Below are 26,344 nucleotides of genomic sequence, written 5' to 3' on the forward strand. Positions count from 1 at the left end.
GCAATGCCATTCACAACAGCCAAGATTTGGAAACAACCCAAGTACCCAACGAGGGATGAGTGGGGAAAAAAACTGTGATGGACATTTAGAAGAGAACAGCACTTAGCTATGAGGAAAGATAAACTCTCGTTTTATGACAACATGGATAAAACTGGCAAAGAAAATAAGTCATAAGAATGATAAATACTGGATTATCTCCCTCTTAGATGGTGTATAAAGCAGTGAAGCAAAGGAGAAAGCGATGTCCAATAAAGAGCAAGCCTGTAGTGAGTTTGCAGAGCTGAGGTTAGCACACAGGAGACAGGGAAGCCAGAAGTGAATGAGAAGGGACACGATGAAGAGATGCTGGCATCTGGGTGACGTAGTATGGACACGGGCTCTGGTCAGTGCCACCCAAGAGGGTTTTCTGGCAAGATCTGCACTTCTAGTCCCACCGAGCCTCCTTTTCTGCCCCTTCATGCTGGGAGTATCCCCTTTTCTCCTTCAAGCTGCTCAGGGCCAACTGCCACCATCTGCTCATCTGTCTTCCAGCCTCAGAGGTCAGGGCCAACTTGAGCCCTTGTCCCCAACTTCGTGCTGCTCTTCAGTCGTCCTTCCTTGAGGAATTTCTCTCTCCTTCCCAAATCTTCAGTCCTGCTTTAGGTATGCCCAGATATTCTCCCATCCCTGCCCCTCTAAGAAGGCAAATAGCCTTAAAACCAGAGCAAACCTGCCTCCTCACACGACACTTCCACTTGCATGCTTCCCCCCACCCACTGCCCCTTGCATGCTCCTCCCCTTCCCTCCAGCCCTTCGTAATTTCTGATCCTCCACATGCTCCTGTGCATTCCCCCTTACCTCTTGCCTGCATTCGCCCAGAATTCCCTGTACACTCTCCTTGTGTCTTTATGATTCTAAAATCTGCCCTCCAAGAAGCAGCTGCTACTAGAGAAGCAAATCCAACCACACTTCTCCTCCCTCCCTTAGAAACCTCCAGAGCAGGGCCCGAGAGAGAGTACAGGAATGAAGATGCAGACTTTGCAGGCAGCCTACCTGATTTGTCCTGGAGACCCCAAACACCATCCGGGTGTCCTGGGTAATGTCCCTCACCGCAGTGTCCAGGCAGCACTGACACCTCTGGCCCTCACACTGAATCTCTATCTACCAGGTGGGATCCCTGGACCTCATCAGCACCACCCATAGGTGTTCCCCTGTCTCCATCAGGAGCTGACACCTTGGCTGCCTCACCCCAACAGCCCAGACTTCCTTCTATTATTGCACCATGAACATCTGCGTTATAATCATTTTTAAGTATTTCTCTCCGCCCACTAGATAGCATGTTCTTTTGTGTCCCCAGTTCTCGACACAATGCCTGACACACAGAAAATAATAAATCCGTGATGAATAAATGCTGCCATAGACTTTTCAAAAAAGGAAGTGGGGTACATCCATACAATTCTAGGAGCAGCACCTGAGATTCCTTTGTAACAAGCATGAGGTCATTAAGCTTTAAAGCTAAGCCTGTTAAGCCTCTTCAATTAAAAGATACATAGTGAGACCAAAGGCTGTCAAAATGAAACCAAAATCAGAAAAAAATAATGGTTTCACTAAAACCAGGTTGCCTGTGACTATGTATGAATAAAATAATATATTGTCTTGGAACTTAAGTGTTCTCTCTCTATTGCATGCTGGGATGCTGCATGAAGCACGCTGGCGTTCAAGGTATTTCCACGAGCACACTTTATCACACAATGACAGCCACCACCCGGCCTCAGGCAGGTGCCACATGGCTTCTGGCTTGGTTTCTGCCTCCTCAAACACAGCCTAGAGCCCCCACGGTTTCAGTCAGATTAAAGAATTATTTTCCACTAAATGCCTAATGTTGGCAGTGCTAGTGTAGTCTGCTGTTCTCTCAGTTGCTGAATGCTGTGTCAGATATGCATGCTGGTAACACCTCTGCAAAAATGGATTTCCACCATCCGACCCTCCCCAGAGAGCTTCCCAGGTCAGAAACTGCTGTGGGATTCCTCTTCCAGCTCCACCAGCAGCTCAGCATGTCAGTTCAAAGGCCATGTCATGGCCAGATACACCTTTAGAGACAGGAACGCCCTGGGCCCAGAAGCAATGCTTCTAAGAAACTCAGAACCAGGGACAAATTTTCTCCTGTAGAACCTATTCTAAAATTCTTCAATCTGAAAATAGCACATTTTAGGGGTTGTTGGGGCAACAATGTAAGCAAAGTTAGAATCTCAGCTCTGTTTTCTTATTAGCAGTCATGAGCTATTAGTAAATAACTTAGCCACAAACCTGTCTTTCAAGCTATAAGCTGGATCAGGTACAGCACAGTTACACTGCCCGCGGTGCTGCAGTACCTTCAGTAAGTATATGTAGTGTTGTGCCCAATTAATATTTGTTATTGGGAATGAATGACACTTCCCTTTTAGTGATCTTTAAACATCTTTTCATAGCAAGTCACTGTGTTTTCAAAAGTTTAAAAGCTCTCACCGCATGCATGAAACAGGTAACTTAAGAACCGTTAGCCACTTAGGCAAAAATACTACATAGCACAAACGGGACAGATCTAGCTTTTATATCAAAACAGACAGAACAGCACTGTAGCACTCTCATCCCGTTGTTCATCAATTTACTCAAGCGGGCACCAGTAATGTCTCCATTGTGAGACTTGTTGTTACTATTTTTGGCATATCGAATATGCCACGGGTAGCTTGCCAGGCTCTGCCTTGCAGGCAGGATACTCTAGGTAACTTTCGAGGCTCTCTGCGAGGGATGGAGGAATTTAAACTGGGTCAGTCATGTGCAAGGAAAACAACCCTACCCGCTGTGTTATCACTCCAGTCCAAAACAGACAGAATAGGTAGGAAAAACTATTGTTTCAAGTCACCTGATCTCTGCTACTGTAGGTCTTCCTGGGTGCGAATGCTAGAGAAGGCAGTGAAGCACTGATGGATAGAAGATGAAACAGTGTTTCATTTTGCCACCCCCCACCCCCACCCCCCCACAGCACACTGGGGATAAAACGCTGGGTCCCAGACAGCCAGGCCTGTGCTCTAATCCTTAAATTATCTCCTTACTCTGATTTAGTGTTTGTTAATTTTTTTAAAAATTTGATACAATTTACATGAATTTCCATCAAAAAGCAGGAGACAGACAGGGCAAAACGACCTGGGTTCCAGCCATCTCCAATTCAAGGAGTCGCTTACTTCAATAAGAAAATAGAATCAGGTTTAGTAGGAGGCTATTAATTATTCCATCTCCAACTGACCGCCTCTGCTTCATCTGCTTAAGTCCCAGGAGACTTCAGCAAACGGGTGTATCAAGGCGTGAGAGTGAAGCACACAGTCAAGGATCTCCTGGCAGAGAAACGATCCCGGCAGACGAGCAACTCGAGATTTAATGTAAGTCACCACTCAACCCCTTGTGAAGCTTTAGGGTTTGTACTTTCTGAAATTCATAGGTCCCCTCTCCCATCTGCATCTGTCTGCCACTCTCCAGGGCAAAGCTCTGCTCTAGTTGCCTTATAATATAATTTATCTGTGTTAACTTTGGGGCGTGGGATAGTACAGTGGGTAGGGAGCTCGCTTTGTATGTGGCCGACCTGGATCCCAAATGGAGTATAAAAAAATGTTTTCCATCTTTAAAAATTGCCTGATTTGGGGCTGGAGCGATAGCACAGCGGGTAGGGCGTTTGCCTTGCATGCGGCGGACCCAGGTTTGGTTCCCAGCATCCCATATGGTCTCCTGAGCACGACAGGAGTAATTCCTGAGTGTAGAGCCAAGAGTCACCCCTGTGCATCGCCAGGTATGACCCAAAAAGCAAAAAATTAAAAATTAAAAAAATTAAAATAAAAATTGCCTTACTGACTTCGTGCTCAAGATCTCGGATGATCAAATAGTTGCTCTCAAGTCTTTAGCTTCGAACTCAGGAACTACTCACTTCCCAGTCACCTCACTGCCCACTACCATCAGATCGCACATTTCAGCAGGTGACTTTGGGAGGGTCACATGATCAGATCGCACATTTCAGCAGGTGACTTTGGGAGGGTCACATGTTCAGATCACAGCAACTCGCAAACAACGGACACAGAAACCAAGGAAAATACATGATGCAGAAAAAAGTTCTAGGGACAGAAAGGTACAGGTTCATCCTAAGAATGGGAGTTTAGAATGCTCAGGTCTCTGGCACACAGCGGCTGGGGCTCAGCTGGGGCCCAACATCTCAGAATACCCGAGTGCCAGCAACCTGGCGAACCTGGGCAGCTAAATTTGGGCTTTCCCAAAACATGGAGAGTTGGACTTCAGGTTTATTGCTGTGGACAGACTGTCTGTCCACCCGCTCATGGTTTTATGTTCCCAACTACCACCCCGGAATATCAGCACACTCCAAAAAAGCAACACTGCTTGATTCCTTCCCCATCTCCTCTTGGTGTCAGGAATCCTGAAGGGGCCCCTGCTGGACAGCAGCATTAACAGGGCTAACTGCAGAGACCAGCCTGGCCTTTTCTTTGTCATGCAAGTGCAGTAGGTGGCCATGAGTCCAGTCCAGTCTCTTGGGGAAGTTCAGACAGGAAGGTCCTGGGGGCCGGAGCGATAGCACAGCGGGTAGGGCGTTTGCCTTGCACGCGGCCGACCTGGGTTCGATCCCCGGCATCCCATATGGTCCCCCAAGCACTGCCAGGAGCAATTCCTGAGTGCAAAGCCAGGAGTAACCCCTGAGCATCGCTGGGTGTGACCCAAAAAGCAAAAAAAAAAAAAACCCCCCAAAAAAAAAAACAGACAGGAAGGTCCTACTTAGTCATGTTCAGAGGCTGTAATGGGAAGATAATAAAGAGCACAAGGCAACTCTGAGGGGGTGAGAGATCCAACCAAGCCATTTTGCCAGACACACTGTGCTAGACACACACATGCACACCACACACACACACACACACACACACACACACACACACACACACACACCACAGAGCAAAGATCCCATGTCAGACCAGACCTGGAAATGTCATCTCACAGGATGAAGTTAAGGATCTGACCCTGGCAGGTGGTGGGGGCCAAATGCATCACAGACATCCTCATGAGCAGGAGTTTCAAGAGGAACACACACACACACACACACACACACACAGACATACACATAGAAAAGATACAGAAGAGTCACAGTGCAATGGACAAGGCAGAGCCTGGAGCCAACCACGAGATCACAAGACAGGCAGCCTCAACATATCCCAGAGCACAGCCACGTCAGCACCCAAATAGGACCGCAAAAATAAAGGTCAGCCTTGTTTAGGCCACACTTCCATCCTGGTCACTGCAACTAAGAAAGGAACACACATTCACTAGGAAACTGCATCCTCAACACACCTGCTTTCTGGAGCAGGAATCTGATGCCCAAATTGCTGCTAATGTCCACAGTGGCTCTGTGGATCCATCTTTACAATTTCCCCTCAAGAATATCTGCTTTTTTGCCATGAAACATTTCCCACTTCTTCACAGTAGGAATAAGAGGCAGGTAAAAAAAAGAGGAATCTCTTGATTCCTTCATCAAGAGAGACATGCCAGAGACTGGAGTCAACCACCACTTCTGTGCGTTTCAGTTATAATTGTATGGTCTCACAACTATGACTGCATGTATTTTTTTTTCTCTTTCTCAAAATTCTTTTATTCTTCTCTATGCTACTAGATTCTTCCATCAAAATATTAAAGTATGAACCATCTACCAATATCTTGTACCCCTAAAAAAGGTAATTAGACTTGTCATAAAGATTTCTGTCACACTGTTTCAAAATTACTCTGTTTCTACCAAGCACCATATGAGCTAATCATTAAAAATATTAATTAATAATATTTTAAAAATTGTTAGGACAATAAAGAGAAGGAAGGAGAAAAAGATATAAGCAGTAAATAGTCAGATTATTTTGTTTTGAAATTCAATACATGATCTGGAAGTTACTGAGCTTTCTAAGTTTTTCTTTTCTTTTCCTTTTTTTCTCTAAGTTTTTCTTATGTGATCATAAAGATTCATTTAAAATTATCAAATATGTAATACCTAGCACAGAGACTTGGCCAAAATTATTTGCCAAGTAGGAAGAGCAGTTCATGTTGGAATTAAAATCACGTGGAATGAAGAATATAGTTAAAATGGGGAAGCGGGGTTCAGAATGGATCTAAGAATCAGACTCTGATGTGGAATCTATTTTTTTCTGGCTTATGGGCCAATATTAGTTCATTGTTATTAGCTATCACTGTCATCAAAACTTTATAGTAAGGAACATTGAGGAAATATACATGAAAGTTTCTGAGGTCAATATTCTACACAAATATAAAGTAACTAAAGATTTCTGAAGGTACTAACTGAGAAAAATGCTGGAGAAAATGTCCCAAGTGGGACATCAATTTGGATTTTATGAACTCGGAGTTACACTGCCGACAGGGTCCCAAAAGTAACCACTTCCCCTTGGCACATCTCTTCTCATGCAGCCTCTGGTGTTTGCTTTTCAAACCTTAACTGGGATTATTTTGTTTCCTAAGTTTTCCTAACCCCTTGCCTTCCAACTGGCTGCTCAAATCTCCAGGCAAGGCCACCCAGGAGTGGGCTGTGTTATCAGCTGGGGTTCTGGGCTAATCATCTTTCCTGATTACTTTTGGAAGGAAACCATGGCCAGCACAAAGAGAGAAGCCTGACAGTTGAGCACATTGATGGGGAACGGGGATGAACAGCAGGTGCATGGGGGCCAGCCCGATCAACACATTTATGGCCCTGAGTCCTCCCAAGTGTTTGATTTGGGTGGCGAGAAGGGGTGGCTCCAGCCGCAGAACAGATGTGCCCTGCCTCGCTCCATACCCCAACAACTGTCTGTGCCCCCCATCCAGAAGGCTAGCTGCGGGGTGTTTACCTCTCGCCCAGCTGCTATTTGGAGGCACCAATCACTGGCACCTGTCAGTTACCTCCGCATGGAAACTTTCTCAGGCCCCTCCCTGGGATTTGCATGATGACTTCTCGAGAAGTAACAGAAAACGAAAACCCACCATGGGAAGGAAGCTGGACGACAACATATCCCATAGTGGCCCTGATCTCCCTGACACACCACAGAACCCATCTCTTGGCCAGCACCAAGCAGCCACTCCCTCCTCGGGCAGCACCCCTCTCCCCGACTTTCCAGCCACGCAGCCACGGGGACACTTGTGTCCCGTCTCTGGGCCTCAGTGCCCTTGCCTGTAAGAGCAGAGGATTAGGAGGGCCCCTCCCGCTTCCGTTTCCAATTTAAAAACTCGTAACTGGGGCTGGAGCAATAGCACAGTGGTTAGAGTGTTTGCCTTGCACACGGCCAATCGGGTTCAATTCCCAGCATCCCATATGGTTCCCTGAGCACCGCCAGGAGTAATTCCTAAGTACAGAGTCAGGAGTAACCCCTGTGCATCGCCAGGTGTGACCCCAAAAGAAAAAAACAACTCGCAACTTGAAGATGCATCACCCCATTCCTTTTTCTTCTTTACTTGGGCCATTCACAGGGAAAACTGTTCCTGGCTATAACAGGAGCACTGGCCCTCTGAGGTCCTGCTGGCGTTTCCAGCCTCAGCTATCATGGTAAGGCCTTGCTGAAGCATCTGGGCTCTGGGTCCCAGCGCCCTGAACTCAGATCCCTGTCAGCAACACCTCACTGGCAGGGAAAGTCATTTAATCTTACCATCCCAGGTTGATAAGATTATCTGCCTCAGAGGTTATCATAAGGGTTAGTTAGTCTTACTATTTGCCAAGGGCTTGGCACGAGGGATGTGTTCAATCAAGGTGCTGGCTCTGAAATGAGGGTGGCATGCGAGCAAGGCAGCTGCCCAGGGCAGAGTGGGAGAAAGAGCCTGTTTAGAAATGCAGAGCTACGGGTTTGCCCCCAGCACCAAGTGCCTGGGAGTAGCGGTCAGTGCATACACGGATGTCAGACCGGGTGCATGGGGGGCGAGGGGTGTGCCCAGGGCAGCTGGGAAACCTGCTGGAGGAGGTGAGCCTTGAGCAAAGCATGGGAAAGAGGTGGAGTGAGCAGAAACAAGGGCTCCACAGAGGCAGATGGGGTTTGGGCGGGAGTTCGGGGCATGGGTGAGGTCCTGTCAGTGCAGCAGGGAGAGTGAGGAAGGGGAGGAGGAGGAGGTAGTCACAGGCCTGGCCTCAGCCTTGCAGGCGAGCGTCCCAGATGCCCAGCTCCCTCCCAATGCACAGCACACGCATCTGCTATACGCTCACCCCCAGCACCCTCGCTCCAAAATTCTCTCTCCCCCGACTAGTTCGGATCCTATTGTTTTGAGGAATCAAAGTGGGCCCAGGCAGAAGGACTGGAGCACTAGAGTAAGGAGTCTCACAGCCCAACTGGGCTGTGCCTGAGAGTGAGAACACCCCAGAGGCCTGGGAAGAGGTAGCCTGGGAAGGGACTGAGTCACAGCTGCCATGCGCCGTGTTTGCGGTGGTGGCAGGGCCTGCCACAGGACGCGTGTGGCTCCTGTGGTGGTGACAATACCCAGTACCGCATGGAGGAGAGACAAGCCCCCAGGTGGGGTGAGGTAGGAAGCTGAGGGGCTGCAATCAGGACCCAGATTGCCTGGTTTCTGGAGTCTTGTCTCTGCCCAACTCTGCCCCTTCATAAAGGAAGGGGGGAGATGAAGGCCCTGTGTGGTGTTCCCCCTGCAAACTGCTTCACCCCTGCAGCTCCAAGGAACCCAGCAGCTCACTTTTAGACAGTCAAGTTTCTTAGGAGCCTTAATAAACACAACTGACCCACCCATGAAGCATGGAATGGCGGAGAGTGGGGGGTGAGGGGTGGGGGTGGTGCTCTCCTGCCAGGCTCACCTTCTCAGGTGCAGTGGGAGAGACAGGGAGAGGGAGATACCCCAGAGTCTCCTTTCCGAGACACTACACCAACCTTTAGTTTGTCCTGCCAAAGACAGAAGCCAAGGCCAGAGCAAAAGCTAACTATAGCCCTCTGCCAGCCCAAGCCCACTGACACTGCAGCTTCTAGGCTGTGATCCTGCATTTTGCTACACTCAAGGCAGTGCCAGGGAAAGAACAGAATATGAGTGATATGAGGCCTGGGCTGCAGTGCCTTAGAGCTGGCAGCTGCTGCCTGCACTTCCGTTGCAGGGAAATTCCTCGGGCCTAGCCCTCCCTGCACCCTTGGATCAAAGAGCACAGCTTAGGTGAGAGCAAGGGTGAGCTGGGGATGGAACTCGAAGCTCTGAGGGTGCAAGTGTAAGAACCGTGACTGCAGGCAGCACTCAGCGCTTCTCTGATTCTTGTCTTTTCTCAAGGGCCACACTCTGTGGTGCTGGGGTTGGGGTGCAGGAGGGAGGCAGGCGATGCCAGGGATGGGGTGCGGAGAGTCACACATCCATATGTAAATATATGGCTTGACCCTTGAGTCAGAGAGCTGGTTTCTTAAAGTGTATCCTGTTGGTTCGTTCTCATCTCTTCAACTCTGATTCACTGAGCCCGCCTGCTGCTGGGCACTGGCAAGAGGTGTCGGGGCTTGTTCGGAACCGCCCAGGGTCATCAGACAGCAAAGTGCTGTTTCGCTGTGTTGTGTGGCCCAGGATCTGCACTGGAGTTTAGAAGCAGCTGTGCTCTCGTATGCCTCAATTGTTTCTCTGCCATAACCCATCTCACTTGCCCCAGAGACATTTCCCCTGGACTGCTAGCAGAAGGCTCTGCTTCTCTGGGGGGGTTTCGTAGTGACGGAAAAAAGGGGCCCATGTCTACTGGGCTAGCATCTCCCCACACCTTTCACTCACTCTCAGAGCACAGAGCTTAGCAGAATGCTTGTTTTTTTTTTAATTTTTTAAATTTTATTGAATCACTGTGAGACAGTTACAAGCTTTCATGTTTGGGTTACAGTCACACAATGATCAAACACCCATCCCTCCACTAGTGCACATTCCCTGCCACCAATATCCTGGGTATATCCCCCCTTTCCCACCCTCCCCCTGCCTCCATGGCAGACAATATTCCCCATACTCTCTCTCTACTCTTGGTTGCAGTGTCTTGCAACAGAGACACTGAAAGGTCATCATGTTTGGTCCATTATCTACTTTCGGCATGCATCTCCCATCCCAACTGGTTCCTCCAGCCATCATTTTCTTAGTGATCCCTTCTCTATTCCATCTGCCTTCTCCCCTCTGCTCATGAAGCAGTCTTCCAGCTATGGGGCAATCCTCCTGGCCCTTGTATCTACTGTCCTTGGGTGTCAGCCTCATGTGATGCTACCCTACACTCCACAAATGAGTACAGTCCCTCTATGAGTAGACTGCTTGTTAATGTTGCCATCTAAGCCCCTTCATGAACCCAGAAAGAACTAAAAAAAAAAAAGATCTAAGCAGGCAGTAAACCCAAAACGCCAATGTTTCAATATAGGGGTGCAAGTCCTGACCTTTACATCCATTTGAAAGAATGCTTTCTCCAGAACTGGCCCATTGTCTGACTTTAATTAGCCCGCTGTCCTGCCCTGTTTGGAGAACTGAACCACGTTTCCAGGGCTTTCCACGCTCCCCACCTAACCACCTGCTCCTTCCCTGCCACAGACATTTTTAAAAATAATCATCATAAAGGCAAACTCTTTGCAACTTATTTTTTCAGCTGTTCGACTGGCTCTGTCATTTTTTTTAAAGTCATGAAATTTAAAATATTTCCTGGCAGTGGATTCTTTCACGCCGCTTACAAAAATAATCAGGTTTTGCAGCAAAACAGCCATGGCACGTCCATCTGGCAGGGCTGAAGTTCTGCAGATCCTGTTCTGGCCAAAGCGTCCAGGACCATTTATCAGCACATCTCCCCGAGGCTCCCAGGGCTCTAACTGCTCCCCCAGCACAGGGAGCATTACCGAGGGTACCCCGACACAGCGGGCTGTGCTCTGTGGCTGGACCACAAGGCCTGACTTCCCCAAGGACACAGCCTGGCCCCTGGACCTTGCTTTGGGCAAGCAAGGGAGTTTTAACAGTCAAATGTCTAGAAGTCGTTCAGACACCAGAAACTGAAGACACTTGGAATATTAGTTTTTTAAAAAAACATTTACAGTGAGAGGAAGCTTTAATGAAAAATTGTAACTTTTCACTCACTAATGAACTTAAAGACAACAAAATGAGTGTCTAGAGTAAAAAGCAGATGTGGACGAACCTCCCATGGACCCTGGGCACCAACCGCACCCCCCGGGCACCAACCCCCCCACCTCCTTTTCTTTCCCAGGGCTCACCCCACTCGGATTCATGGAAAATCTTCCAGAACTTCGCTCTAACAGCTTATGGGGAATGAAGCAAGGTCGTGGATGTCGGAACCGATGTTGTAGATGTGCTTGCGCTAAGGCTAAATCTCATTAACTAAAGGCTTCCTGATACAGCCCCTTCCCGTGAGAGCATTTAAACCAGACTTGGAGCCTTGGCTTGGCCGCCACACATTTGAAGACCTCACGGAAATCCTGCCATGCTTCTGTGTCGTCTGTTTATGCCAGTTTACATATCGCCTACTGTCCCCAAGGTTGGTGATAATGAAACATGTGGCACAGGACCAGATGAGCTCACTTTGGGAGACAAATTCCCCCTAGTCTAGGCTTTGGGGACAGAAGGCGAATGTATGCAAGGACACGGGGCTCAATATTCTATCTTCACAAATTCATATTGACTTTAGGGTTGGACCGACCCAACATGCTGGGAAGCTAAAGACTTTCCGAGTTTACAGGGCAGTGTTAGGGGCAGTGCCAGTCCCCTCTTTACACACAGGTACCAGTGGGGAGGCTGCTGATAATGAAAAGAGAAAAGAGCCCTGGGAGTTGGCACAGGTGTCCAGCAAGCTCGCAGCACCCACAGGGTGAGGATCGACCCTTGCCAGGTTCAAAAATAAAGCCAGAGGCCAGGTTCAAAAATAAAGCCAGAGGGAGTGGGAACAGGACCAGTGGGAGTGCTGCCCTCTGGTCTCCAGAAAGCCCATGTCTACAGGGACCCCATCATTGAACCTGAACCACAGCCTGGCCTCGCCCTCCAGCCACCATTCCTGTTCCATCAGCTTCAACTCCAGGTCATCGCCCCAAAATGCCCTTCCTCATTATTAATCCTGCTAAGCAACTTCTGAACAAAGTCCATGCTCCTTAGCAGGACTCCAGCGTCTGTGTGCCCTGGCTCCACCCTAACTTCTCTTCCGCTTCCTGCCTGTGCATACCTTGCACACGGCTCTACATCTGAGTCTCTGCTTAGTCTTCAATACCACCTTTTCGTGGTGCTAGGGTGGAACCAACCTGGGGTCTCACACAAGCAAAGCATGTACTGTACCATTCTACTCTACTCTGCCCCTGCCATGTTTTGTTCTACTCTGTTGCGACATCCCTTTTATCTGCTGACCAAGTCCCTTTCATCATCCTTCAAAAGGGGACTGGCCCCTCACCTATAGTAGGAGATTCAGCCCAATTTTGCCAAGTCACAGCTTGTCGGCACGCTACTTTCACCCTCACTCTGCTCCCCACCTGCAATGAATCAGTCTCAGCAGATTTAGTGGGTCACCCAGACTAAGGAGCATAACTAGCTTTGTGACTTTAGACAAGTCCTTCATATTGTCTATTAGTTTCCCAATGAATAAGCTAGACATAACTTAAAATCGATTTCACTAGTTATAGACAAAGATGTATGACATAAAGTATGTAAATATACACAGCACAATATAGCATGTGTCATGACTACATATAACATCTACATACTGTATGATTTCTATACAGTCAGTACAAAGTGTATCCTGCACATCTCTCTACATTAGTGGTTATTAAAAAGGATGAAACCCAGAGTCTGCCCAAAAAGTAAATGCTCACAAGATGCCTCTCAAGTCTAATTTTTAATAAGCACACTGCTTACATATAGACATTTACCCAAGTGCCTTTCCCATGAAACTGCAAGGGCCCTGAGAACAGAATCCATGCTGCGTTCTTTGCAATTCTGGAAACTACTACAATCCTGATGCATTGTGGGCACACAAAATTCATTTCCATGTCATCAACTAGATGAAACTTCTCCCAATAAATAACTTATTTTCCCTGAAGGAGAGATGTGCTCCCCAACCCCACCCAGCCTCACAGTTGTTTCACGCCTGGACCTTCTATTCTCCTGTCCATACCTCTCACCCTTTGGGCCCAATGCACAGCCGAGCATGTGGATTTCCCAAGACAGCTGAGCAGAGACCCTGTACCAGGGTTCAGGCTGTACCACGAGCAACTCTTCCCTGGCTATGTGCAATTGTTTACCTCGGCCCCATCCTGAGAAGCTGTGATGAGTTACCATTCTCTCACAGTTAGAAGAGGGCCCAGGGTGTCTCTGCGGGGGTCCCTAGGAGGTTCAGCCAGGCTGGATCCCCCCAAGGTGCTCCTTTGCCTTTCATCCACCCTCCCTAAGGTCAGCTGCCTTCCTCAGGAGAAGACCCACAGGCCCTTCTCACGGAAAGCTGCATGCCTCCACAGGGAGTCTGCACTGGTGGTCCAAGCAAGTCACCTACACAGCCTAGGTGCAAGGTGGTCAAGAGGCCAGGCCCTGCTCCATGGGAAGAGATTTGTGTAAGGGACCTGTCTTCCTAAGAAGGGGGCTAACCTTAAGACTCGGGGATGCACTTGTCCTGGCACCCACAGTTGGAAGCACTGTGCCTCGCACCTCACAGGTACTCCACACACATACCTGAGGTCTGACAGAAGGACCCACCCACAGAGAAAACCCGCTGGTCTCCCCTCTATAGACCTGAGATGACCATGTCTGCTGTATAACAAGTTGCCGTCAGATCAGGCACAAGGAAGATGCAGTTCCTAGTCATTATAGAGTATTTTATTCTTATTTATGGTTAACTTATTGTGTACAGTGGTAAGTAGTACTTAAACCAAACCCTGTTCCATAGCCTACAAATAACTAGTAATATCTCTGAGGTTGGGTTTGGCAGTTTAGTGCCTGTACATCATTTCACACCTACCAGAATAGCCCTGGTTCTGCTTATTTGACACTGTCACTAAGACACCTGATTCCCTGTGCTAATTCTCTTCTTCCAATCTCACATGAGTATGCTTTGGGGCCTGTTTGTGTTATATCCATTCAGATTAGGCTTTATTTTCAAAACTGGAGGAAAAGCACATGACCTGGTGTGAGTCTAAATTCAAAGAATAAAATATGGTGTTAAAATATCCAAAACAGAAGCTGAAACGATAGTACAGTGGGGAAATAATTTGCCTTGCACGTGGTTGACCTAGGTTTGATCCCCAGCATCACATATGGTCTCATGGGCACCACCAGGAGTGATTCCGGAATACAGATACAGGAGTAAGCCCTGAGCATTGCAGGTTGTGGCCCCGAGACAATAAATAAATAAATAAATAAAATATCCAAAATAGTTATAAGTATCTCCTACCTCCCCTTCAGATGCAGGAACAATGAGAAATTCAATGCATAGAATTGCTGTAATTTCCTTGAAGAGGGATCCTGGTTCTTTGCAAGTGTCTATAACCATTATCATTTAAGCATTAGTAGCAATATCTTAAATTTAAAGACATAACTTTGTATTTCTATGAAATTAGAAACAAAAATTAGTTATACAAAGTATGAGCCCTTTCTGAAGTTACTCGGCAATCTCTTACCTAGCCCACTTTGATATATTTATTTGACCAGGTTGGCACCTACAAAATATTATAGGGCCATAAAAATGACTATGCCTATACTCCAGGAAAACTTCTAATCTTATCACTTTACTGCCTTGGTGACCTATTAGTTCAAATTAACTCATTTTCATGGAGGGGCTTTGGGGCAGCTGTGAGCCTGCCGTGTTAGCTACAGGAAGTTGCAGACTGGCAAATTTCATTCAAATATAAACCTCTAAATTTGGCTACCGGGCATTGCAGGATCCTGTTGTTTGCAGTATGCAAAATAAAAATTATATACCATCTCGCTTGGTCAAAAGTTATGCGCTCTTCGATATTAATTTCAGTATTCTTTCTGGAGGAGTCGGATGGTGAGAGGCAGCCATGTGGCGACACTGTGTTGAAGGGAGGAAGCTAGGATGCAATTCCTCCTTTATGCCAACGACAACAACGATGATGATGAGGGTCTGTGCCCCAAGTTCCCGCTTTAGCCCCGTTCTTTCCTGCCTATAAAATCTGTGCATGCAATTGGAGATATTAGGGTGTCAGTTATGAAACGTGTGCAGGGAACCCCTTGGAATGCCCACACGAGCCCTTCACAACTCTCCAGTGGTCCTGGGAAGAGGGGTTCCGAATATCGGTGGGCATATTTCTCTGTTCAATTTAAAATTTTTTTTATTTCTTTATTTTTAATATCCCGGTGATACACAGGGATTATTCCTGGCTCTGCACTCAGGAATTACCCCTGGCAGTGCTCGGGACCATATGGGATGCTGGGAATTGAACCTAGGATGGCCGTGTGCAAGGCAAATGCCCTACCTGCTGTGCTATCACTCCAGCCCCATATTTCTCTGTTTAAACACCTTCCAGAACACCTTAGAAGGGACAGCACTAATTACAACTACATAATAATTTCATGAAAATGCTTCAGATTATGCCTGAGGTGGACGGTGAGAGGAACTTGTCAAAATTTGTCAAATCCGAGGCTGGAGAGGTAGTACAGTAGGTAGGGCACTTGCCATGCACATGGCCTACCTGGGTCTGATCGCTGGCATACCACATGCCCCTCAGAGCCCTACCAGGAGTGGTCCCTGAGTACACAGCCAGGAGTAAGTCCTGAGAACCATGGGGTGTGACCCAAAACCACCCCCTTAAAATCTGTCAAAATTAATCAAAATACATGAGATTTACTACAAAGCATATCTCAGTAGACCCTACAAAACTAATGTGTATGTTTATATGTATATGTTGTGTGTGTGTGTGTAGTAATTAAGAACCAGACCATGAAATCAGAAAGGTTCTTATTTTCATCCCACTCACCACCAACCCAGGGGATGTCGTGTTTCCTCCTTATTAGGATGAGAATAGTTATCACTTATTTTCTGGGGTTGTTGTGATACATAATACATATAATTCATGTGGCTATGTGTCTGATAGTGCATTTATGAAACTGCTACAAGTATATGCTCATTAATTTGACTACAGTTTAAATATCTGATGGAAAATACTTGAAATCAGGAAAACAGCCTTTGTAACCTGTTTGGAAAAGATATATAAATATCTAGTTTCAATATTTAGTGACGCTATCTGTTGTGGTCCTACTAGATGTGCCAAGAGTGGGCATGCCTCAGCGATAATCCTGGATCAAGATCCTTCCTTGAACCCATTTTTATTCATTGGTGAGCCAGCAAAAAAGGAAGGAAAATCTGCTGAGCTGGGACTGAAAGGCAGGAGAGTTTGGCATGACTGAAAGGCAGGAGAGTTTGGCATGTTGGGAAAATTTTGGAGCAGAAATTAAGATATTAACTGATGTGTTTGAATTAAAAATCACTGAACACATGAGAAAACAAATCACAATGAAGGTGTCAGGATAAACAATAAACAACATTTAAATTCCCAAGATGATTAGAATTGACCAAATATGAAACATTCAGCTATTCAGTAATAAACTCCCTACAAGAAACTCCAGAACCTAAGCAGAATTTTTTAAATAAAACTTTTTAGAATGATAAAATATATATTGATGATTAAAACTAAATAGCGTATTAGCTATAGTTGAAAGAATCAGTGAAGTGGATACAGACCTGAAGAATTCTATATCTACATCAAAATATAGAACAAAGAACCATGAGAAACTGATGAAAGGAGGGGTATTGAGGACAGGAGTCAGAGATAAAATTATAACTCTACAGAATCCCAGAGGAGAGGGTAAGGGTAGAAGACATAATTTTGGTAAACAAATGCGTATAAACAGATAAGGCAATATTTTTCTCCACTTCTTTTTAATTGAATAACCATGAGCTACAGTTACAAAACTTTCATGTTTGAGTCAGTCATACAATGACTGAACATTCGTGTGTTCACCAGTGTACACTTTCCACCACCAATGTCCCCAATATCCCTCTCATCTCCCCTCCTTCTCCCCCTGTTTCTATGGGAGACAATTTCCTTCTTACTCTCTCTCTACTTATGGGCATTATGGTTTGCAACACAGACAATGAGAGGCCATCATGTTTGGTCTTTTATCCACTTTCAGCACACATATCCCATCCCGAATGACCCTCCAACTATCATTGACTTAGTGATCCTTTTTAAGGCAATATTTAAAGAGATACTGGTCCAAACTTTTCCAAAGTTTAGTCAAAACATGAATGCCCAAGTGCATGCTATTCCAAATAGGATCAATGTTTTCCAATTCATCTCTATATGAAGGTGAGCTAGAAGAATCCTACCATTAGAGCAAAAATATTTTAAAAAGCACCCAGAAACTAAAGATTGTCACACACAAAAGCTATAAGATTAGCAGCAAACTTCTCAACCTTAATAGATGCAAAAAGAAAATGGAGAGATAACTTTAAAGGCTGAGAGAAGAAACCTATATACAGACTTAAGATTATGCACCTAGCAATTTCATCAAGTTTAAGGGCAAAAAAAAATCCAATTTACCACAAATACCATCTAAAAATTTTTTCCAAAGAATTACTATAGAAGGAAAATTAATCTAAGAAAAATGTCTGGGCGGAAATATATGATAAGAAATCAGTGAAAGTGTAAGTAAATGTGTTCAAGGCACTTACTGAAGGTTGACAACAGCTACAATGGCGTGTTCATTTAACAAAAAGGCAAAGCTAAAATAAGAAAACGGTAGCCATTATCAGTGATGGAAAAGATAGGTCAGCTACTACAGCGGAGGGGCTGAGTCAGTGATATTCAGGAAATGACACTCAGGTAAGTTAGGAGAGGAGTGAGTATGGATGGCCCAAGGACACTGTAGTCTGTCAGAGGGAAAACTGAGGCTTTGTCAAGCATGCAAGGCAAAATTTTATGGGTAACCACAAAGAACGAAGGGAGAGCAATTGCCCACAGCAGAAAGAAGGCAAAAATTGTGTCACAGAAACAAGGACAAGAGCTTCCCCCAGCCCCCCACCATCAAATAATAAAAACAACCAATGAGACTATGATTGTGACAGCTTGGAAGTCTGGGGATATTAAAACTGGGTTGGAGGGAGTGCTGGTGATTCTGCAATAATCATGAAAAATGGCAGCTTGGGGCCACCCAAGCACCAGTGGAGGTGGCTCATATGAAAAAACTAACTTTTTCTATTCGTGGGCCATACCCAGTAGTGCTCAGGGCTTACTCCTGGCAGTGTTGGGGCATGTACATAGTACCAGGGATCAAATCAGGATCCAGCCATATACAAGAAATACAAGCTGTTTTAACCCCTCTACAGTTCTCCAACCCCCTAATTTTTTTTTAACTTTTAACTGGGACTGGAGGATAGTGCAGCGGGTAGGACATTTGCTTTGAACGCAGCTGACCCAGGTTCGATTCCTCCATCCCTCTCGGAGAGCCTGGCAAGCTACCAAGAGTATCCCGCCTGCACAGCACAGCCTGGCAAGCTACCCATGGCATATTCGATATGCCAAAAACAGTAACAACGAGTCTCACAATAAAGACGTTACTGGTGCCCGCTCAAGCAAATTGATGAACAATGGGAGGACAGTGCTACAGTGCTACTTTTAACTGAGAAGAAAGGGTAGGAGAGTGTGAAAAAAGTGATCTACTCTGAGAATACTGGGTTCCCCTTCACTAGACGTCAATTGTCCCCCACCTGCACCCAACCCACCCTCCCCCCCACACACACACTGATATTACAAAGAGAGGTTTGGCGTTAGTGGCAGGCGGGCAGGAGAGACTATGAAATCCCGCCCAGCTCAGGAGCACCAGGACTATGAGGGTCAGTGCTTAGCGCTCAGATCAGAGCTCTGGAGATCAATAACTATTTACAGCAGCTACATTTTCCATGTATTGGAGTGATAGCACAGCGGGTAGGACATTTGCCTTGCACGCAGCCGACCCAGGTTCAATTCCTACACCCCTCTCAGGGAGCCTGGCAAGCTACCAAGAGTATCCCGCGTGCACAGCAGAGCCTGACAAGCTACCCATGGCATATTGGATATGCCAAAAACAGTAACAAGTCTCACAATGGAGATGTTACTGGTGCCCACTTGAGCAAATCGATGAGCAAAGGGATGACAGTGATACAGTGATACATTTTCCACCTTGTTCGAGGCATCTGGGGCATGAATTTGCATTTGTTTGTTTGAAGACCTGATCATCCCTCACTCAGCCCCCTTCTCCCCTACTGAGCCTCCTTGGGATGTGGGAACGGAGGCTGGCCGTGAGCAGAGTGGGAAACAGCAGACACACAGGGGTCCCTCCCACTGTGCCGCCTCTTCCCAGTTCCCAGCTCCTGGTGTTTCTTAACTTGAAGTTTAGAGTTTCTGCCTCTTGCCTGATGAGACCAGTTCTCTGCTTCTCCCTGTCCCCTTCCTACAAAAACAATGGCCAGTTTGAGGGAGGATCCACCCTAACCCAGTATATCCTCCCCATTTTAGCCCAACCACAGGTCAGAACTCAGAATTCCTATCTCCAATAAGGCTGGATCCATTAACACGCCACAGGATTAAGGTCCATAGGTCTCTGTGGGGGCCAGGAAGATGTAGACATATTTCCACCACCACCAACCTCCAACCTCCCAGGCCTGCACTGCATCACATCAGTGTCCTGGACCCTGAGGATGAGTCATGGAAAAGGTCCTGAGCTCTGGGGGAGTGTCTAGTCTATGTGAAGGCAGACGGTGAAGATGGTGGTGCCATATGCCAAGCTTGTGCCTCTGTGTGCAGACACACACACCATCACTGTGTCTATTTGATGAGGAACATTAGTGCAAACAGCAAAATACAAAGAATGAACCAGTCCATTTCATCGAGCCAGGTCTCTGGGGGGATGTTTCCCAGAGCCTAAAACTTCATTCTCTGCTACTCAGTTGCTCCCCCTCACCGAGCCGCCCCCAAATAGTGTTGCTGAGGATGGGAAACCACACCGGGGCATTGCACTGCTGACAGGTTTGTGCTCTCCTTGCCTTCCAGGGCGGCGTCACCTCCTCCCAGTCTCCGTTCACCCAGGTGCCAGGTCAGTACCCAACTTCCACCAGCAATCACTTCATTTCCTTTGGAGCTTTCGGTGGAAACTTTGGGCTCTCATGGTGTGGCTCTGTTTGGGACTATGTGGTGGTGGGACCATCTGAGTGGTCCCCAGAGGACCCAGGGCTGCCCCCGCAGATCATAGGCACACAGACAAGAGGTTCAGTGAGCTCTGGATGCTGCTCACACCCTGGTGCTTGGGGCCACCAAGGCCATACCCGGTGGATTGGGGCAAGAGGGCAGTGGTCCAGGGCTAAACCTGGCCCCGCTCAAGGGGCCTGTGGGGCTGAGATCATGCCCAGGTGCATGCTTGTCATGTGCACTAACCCCTGTGCTATCTCCCTGCCTCCATGCGTCTATAAATGCCACACATCTCTCACAGAGTCAGCCTTGGCTGAACTACTAAAGCGGAAATCAGCGAAGACAGACCTGTGCAGGGATTCTGGAAGACAGTACTGTGTTTCAACGGTCTTTTGTTCCCCCACCTAGAAGCAACATATTGGGCCAAAGCAATAGTAGGAGACCCCTTTCCCCCAAGACAATGTCTCCATGTCTAAAATTCTGGCAGCTTGACCTGAGAGATAAGACAGCAGGAGCAGCCCTGGAGGCAGAGGGGGGTACCAGCACGCCATTCCCTGGCCTGAGTCAGGCTCTCCCTGCACTTCCCGTCATCACTTCCAGGAGACCACAGGCCACCCTTGTCAGGGGGGTGTGCTCTCATCCATGTGTGCATACACACAAACACACACACACAAGCACACACACTTCCCAAACATCCCTCTCAGAAGTGGCCTAGTAACTGTGGGGACCATCAGAGCTGCAGGAGGGGCTGGAGTCAGGGCCTGGGAAGGTTTCCCCTGTGGGCCCGTCTCTAAGATCTTTCTCAGTTATGGCCACGGCCACTGCCACCTGGCTGCTTCTGCCCCCTTCTGCAGCATGGCTGAAGCCTCTTCTTCCACCTAGAATTGTTCTCCCCCTTGAGAAGGAGAAAAGCAAAAAGGGCCAGAGCAATAATACAGTAGGTAGGTAGGTAGGTAGGGTGCTTGCCTTGCATGCAGCTGACCGGGTTTGAGCCTGGGCACCACATACGGTCCCCCAACCCCTACCAGGAGTGATCCCTGAGTGCAAACCCAGGAGTCCACCTCTCCCAAGGATGCAAATTGATGGCAGAGAGAGAACCTTCTTGATTGAATTTTCATTTGCTCCGCTCATGATGAAACCTCTTGTTGCCACTTTCACATTCACCAGCAAATGAGAAGTGTGGGGCTAGAGGGTGGATGGTGGACGTGGAGGACACAGGGGGTGTGCTCTAAGTCTCTAGGGGCAAGCCTGGCTTCTTTATAAGGAATGAACACTTACTTGTGTATCTGAGCTCAGGATACGACTTCCAGGTTTGCAGAAAACAGACTAGACCTAGACCCGACCCCCCTGGAGCTGGCAGATGGTGTGGAAAAAAGGTTCAAGGCGAAGTTTCCTCTCCTGTGGCTTTGACTAAAGTGCTGAGCATCCCAAGAGCCCTAATTGCAAAGGAGAGGAGGGGTCTTCCTGAGTCTGTCCCTGCTGCGCGCAGGCGTGGATCCACTGTGGGTGGGGGAAGACAAAGGATTTAGAAACATAAAAATAAAGCAAGGCAGATGCCTTTTCTTCTTCCCAGTCCTCTGGGCTCAGGCTGTGGGGTCTAGCTAAGGAGACCACCTCCACAGCACACTCTCAAATACGTCTGGGTGCCATGAGCTAAAGAGCCACACAGTCCTCAGCAGGGACAGCGTCACTCGTGTGACCCTGAGCGATCTGGCCCCTGCCTCGGCACTCAGGCCTCTCCTCCGACTTTCCCATCTGGGAAATAAGAGTTCCCGGCCCCACGTTCACTTTCCCGCCCAGACGCGCAGTGAACGGTAAACCCGCGGCAGCCAGCAGAGGGCAGCAAACAACATGGGACGGGACCTCGTGGAAGCCCCAGCCTCCCCCGCCAGGCTCTGCCCGGGCAGCACTGCCTGAGAGGACAGTGCGGGGAGACTGCGGTGTAAATCCCGCCTCCCGCGAGCACCACGCAGCCTAGACAAACTGAATCCCCCAGGGCACTTGTACAAGAGCTTGGGCCGTGCTAAGAGTCTAGTGTGTGTGGAGACGGCTCAGAAGCTAGGAGAAGGGTGGGGGAGAGTTGGGGTGCTCCTCCTGCATTTGGTAGAATGTAAATGATTCCCAGGGATGGGTCTTCCCCCCTCCCTCTCTCTCTCATCTCATCCCTTCCCAGCACTGTGCATGGCACGGATTCAGTCCAATCAAAGGCTGCTGAGTGAGAGCCTAATTGGAATGAACTAAAACTAGAAAGAACATAATCTAAAATGAACTCATACAAATATGTCATTTGCACGGAACCAGTTAGAAGCAGCAATGCAACGCTAGGTACCACTTTTCCAGCAGACACTGTGCTTGGCTGGACACTCCCCACAATGCCAAGGGACGGCAGGTCACTGGGGATGTGACCAGAGCTCCCTCCCCAGGGCCCCTGCCTCCAGCTCTTGCAGCACCTTCCTGGTGGCCTAGTAAATGTATTTCAATGCTGGCCTTGGCGGCCGATCCGCTTTTGAACCTCACTTCCCACACAAACTCAGTGGCCACAGAGATGCCCCGGCCCCTGAAACGGCCCTTCTGCCCCCTGCACTCGCTTTCCACAGCAGGTTCTCCGGCCATGTCTGGTTTCTACGGCGTCAGGAGGTCGTTCCTCTCCGACTCGGACTTCCACAGCACCAAGCAGTATCCTGGCGACGCCTGTGGCTCTGGCATGACCAAGGCCTTTCCCTGCGAGCCCTCAGCGGGGTCCAGCCACCCGGCCCTCCTGGACCCCTACTTTCCGGAGCCCTACGGCGACCACCGCCCATCCGCACTGACCCCCAGTCCAGGCTCTCTGTTCAGTGCCTCACCCCTGCCACCGCTGCTGCCGCCACCCTTCCCCGGAGACCCCGCACACCTGGTGCTGGTGAGTGGATGGAGGCCCGATGTTGGGGTGTGGCATCAGGCCAGCCCTGACACCCGTACCCCAAGGCTGAAGTGCTCAGCCAGGAGCCTGCCTCCTGATCCATGCCCAGCAGGACAGCCAGAGGGACCTCCTAGGGGTGGGGGAACAAGCAGGGGGCACAGGTGCTGTATCCACACGCCACTGCCTCAGCAGCTGGTCCCCTCCATCCTCCAGCAAAGGCCCCACAGTGACAGCTCAGACGGGGCTCAGCTGCTGTCTTTCTCCCCACTCCACGCTCCCGTGTTCCAACCCCGTGAAACTTTGCTCCCCATCCTTCCAGAGGGGTAAGGCCCAAGCGGTACAGGCAGGCCTGCCAGCACACAGGCCCGCCGAGGCCACGCACTGGCAGTGCCCTGCCTAGAGGAGAAAGCTCTGTCCCCATGCGAACAGACCCTGCTGACTCACCCCTGTGACCTATGTCTTCTCCCCAGAGGGACACATGGGAGCAGACGATGCCTGAAGGACTCAGCCAGCCAGACCCCGGGCCCACAGACACACTGTCAACCCTGTCACCGGGCACAAGCTGCCTGTCCCAGCTGGAGTCAGGAAGCGCCGGCCAGCACAGGAGCTCGAGCTGGGCACCCGCACTGCCCGGGGCTTCATCCTATTCGCTACATGCACTGGAGGATCTGTACCACGGCCCAGGGTACCCCACCCCATCCGCTTACCCCTTCAGCCCCTTCATGACAGTGTCCAATGACCAACCACCCAAGATGGTGCCCGACGAGGGCACAGATCCCTCCGTGCTGCAGGACCCTTCACCATGGACCAAAGAAGACGGGAGCATAGCCTGGGGGTCATTCGAGTGCCGCAGAGCTTACTGAGGGGCACCAAGGACTCTGCCGATGCTTTTAAGTTGGGTCTGCATCTGGGTCTTTCATCCCTGTGGCAGCTCATTCAGAACTGGATTTTCGAAGTGGGTCATCCTGCCACACTCTGTCAATGGACAATGCCACTTACTTGTAATCCTCCCCACCACCACACAGCACTGGACCACAACTGGTGGTTAACTCAGTGTATCCGGATCCATATTCGAGGGAGACAGCCTGACACTGAGGTCTTTTGGAGACCTCGGCATCCCTGACCTCCCACATCTCCTTTTATCTTTAAAGAATCTTTTTTCCCCTCTTAGCAGTGATACTTTTCTCTTAATTTACATTCAAACCTTGATGAGCTCATAGAATATAGTGTTTATTCCAGTTCCATTTTTCTTAGGTGTGAACAGTGTGTGCTCTGTTGCAAAAGAAAACACATGAATGCAAAATAGGCTACATGAAACACAAGTCATATTTACACCTGAGGACTTTAAAGAAGGAAACCATTAGTAGCATTTTTCTCCTGCCTGTGACCAGTAACAAGTATTATGCCTCACAAAAGTGCTTTACTGCCACACAACTAAGGTCATAAATACTGTTTGAGTCTGCCTAAGTCCATGGTGTTCAAAAATGAGTCTAATCCAAAAATAATAAAATTTATTAAATATCTTTGATTAGTAATAGCCTTAGTTAAACTATTGTCTCTCTGATGGAATAACCCTAGAGTTATCCACAGTTATAAGTAAGACGGGCATTGTGTGCTCAAATATGAATACATGCATTCTGAAGAAAAGACTTGGATTGAATTTGGGGAAGCAAAGACTCTTTGGAGCAAGACATTTTGTTAGGTTTGAGCCAGTAGAACTAGTTAACTAGTAAAACACAATACTCTCCAGGGGAAGGGAGACTTGCCAGTCACAAACCTACAGCTCAGGCTATGTATAAATAAACTGATACCAGAAGCATTCCTCTGTCTTCCGAGTTTAACCATTATACATTTTTTTTGCTAATTAGGTTCCTAAAATACTTCCCACCTAATGGAGTGCCCACATGTAGACCCAAGTCCATCATTAATGTCCTGCACAAGATTTGATTTTTTTTAATTTATTTTATTGAATCACCATGTGGAAACTTACAAAGTTCTCAGGCTGATGTCTCAGTTATACAATGCTCAAACACCCATCCTTTCACCAGTGCCCATATTCCACCACCAAAAAACAAACAAACAAAAACCCAGTATACCTCCCACCCCTCCCAACCCCCTACCCCCCTGCATAACTGATAAATTTCACTTCCTTTTCTCTTTACCTTAATTACATTCCATATTTCAACACAAAACTCACTATTGTTGTTGGAGTTTCAACACAGAACTCACTATTCTTGTTGGAGTTTATCCCCCAAGAATACGGCCCTATTGACAAGGAAACATTTGATAATTAGTTTTCCACTAATGAGAATGAAGAGATATAAAGGCTACCTTGGCCGAGCGATTTAGGATTTCTGTATTTTAGTAATTAAGTCCAGGGAGATTTAAGTTGGAAATTGCATCATTTCCCTTCCTGGAGCAGCATGGAGCAAAAGCTTAGTTCACAGTCTGGATACATGGCTACAAGCACTCCCTGGGATCCCAAGTAATATAGCTGGATCTGGATCCTGGTTGTTCAGCAGCAAAGCAGCTGTACAAAGGCATGGCCACCCGGGTCGAATCTCGGTGGAGCTCCAGCCGGCACCGGCCCCGGCCGGAGACTGCCACAAGATTTGATTTTGCAATGAGTGACTCAAGGCCCACATATGACAATGACACTGCCCTCCCATCTTCCTCGCACCATCCTCTCTCCCCTCCTTTCTCACATCTGTCTGACCTCTCTGGTACCTCCTGACCCAATGTCACCATCTTTTCCTGGGGCCAGTCCTCTAATTATTCCACTTGGCTTTCCAGAGTCCCTTAACTCAGTCTCTGGGACACCCTGTCGTAGTGTGCCATGCTCTCATCAGCAGAGGAGTCCAGACAGTCAATAAGAACATAAAATCACACCCAGAAGAAATGATTGCTGTTCCTCCTTCTCCAGGCCGTCTGGGACATTTATGCAAATTCTCCTAAATTAGGAAGGACCCTGGAGAGAGGGCTTCACCTTTCTGGTGCATCTCCCACTTCTCAGTCCCAACCTGCACCTTTCCTCCAAGGGCCAGTTCCTCTCACAGCCTGAGATGCACTTTGACAATGCCCCTCCATGAAGGGTGCAACTTCTGGGTTAGGGAGGCTGCAATCTGTGAGGCCAGAGAATGAGTCCCATTCCCAAGGTCCTTGGCAGTACCATCTGTCCCTCCATGTCTTTCACGCTGGACAACAGGTGACTGCCCCCTGCAAGACTCAGGGGTCTTGGACCAGAGACAGCCTTGCACGGAGC

General features: G+C 48.1%; 1 protein-coding gene across 1 annotated transcript in view; it reads left to right on the forward strand.

Moving 5' to 3' along the window:
• POU2AF2 (POU class 2 homeobox associating factor 2) overlaps window positions 1-23,945 on the forward strand; it is a 28,085-nt gene extending 4,140 nt beyond the window's left edge. The window contains exons 2-5 of the mRNA XM_004605038.3: window positions 3,286-3,395; window positions 20,049-20,091; window positions 22,784-23,082; window positions 23,553-23,945. Coding sequence (XP_004605095.3) covers window positions 3,286-3,395; window positions 20,049-20,091; window positions 22,784-23,082; window positions 23,553-23,945 — 845 coding nt within the window. The remainder of the gene's footprint in view (window positions 1-3,285; window positions 3,396-20,048; window positions 20,092-22,783; window positions 23,083-23,552) is intronic.
• Window positions 23,946-26,344: the final 2,399 nt, after the last annotated feature.

This window comes from Sorex araneus, chromosome 3, assembly GCF_027595985.1.
Source record: "Sorex araneus isolate mSorAra2 chromosome 3, mSorAra2.pri, whole genome shotgun sequence".
Classification (NCBI taxonomy): domain Eukaryota; kingdom Metazoa; phylum Chordata; class Mammalia; order Eulipotyphla; family Soricidae; genus Sorex; species Sorex araneus.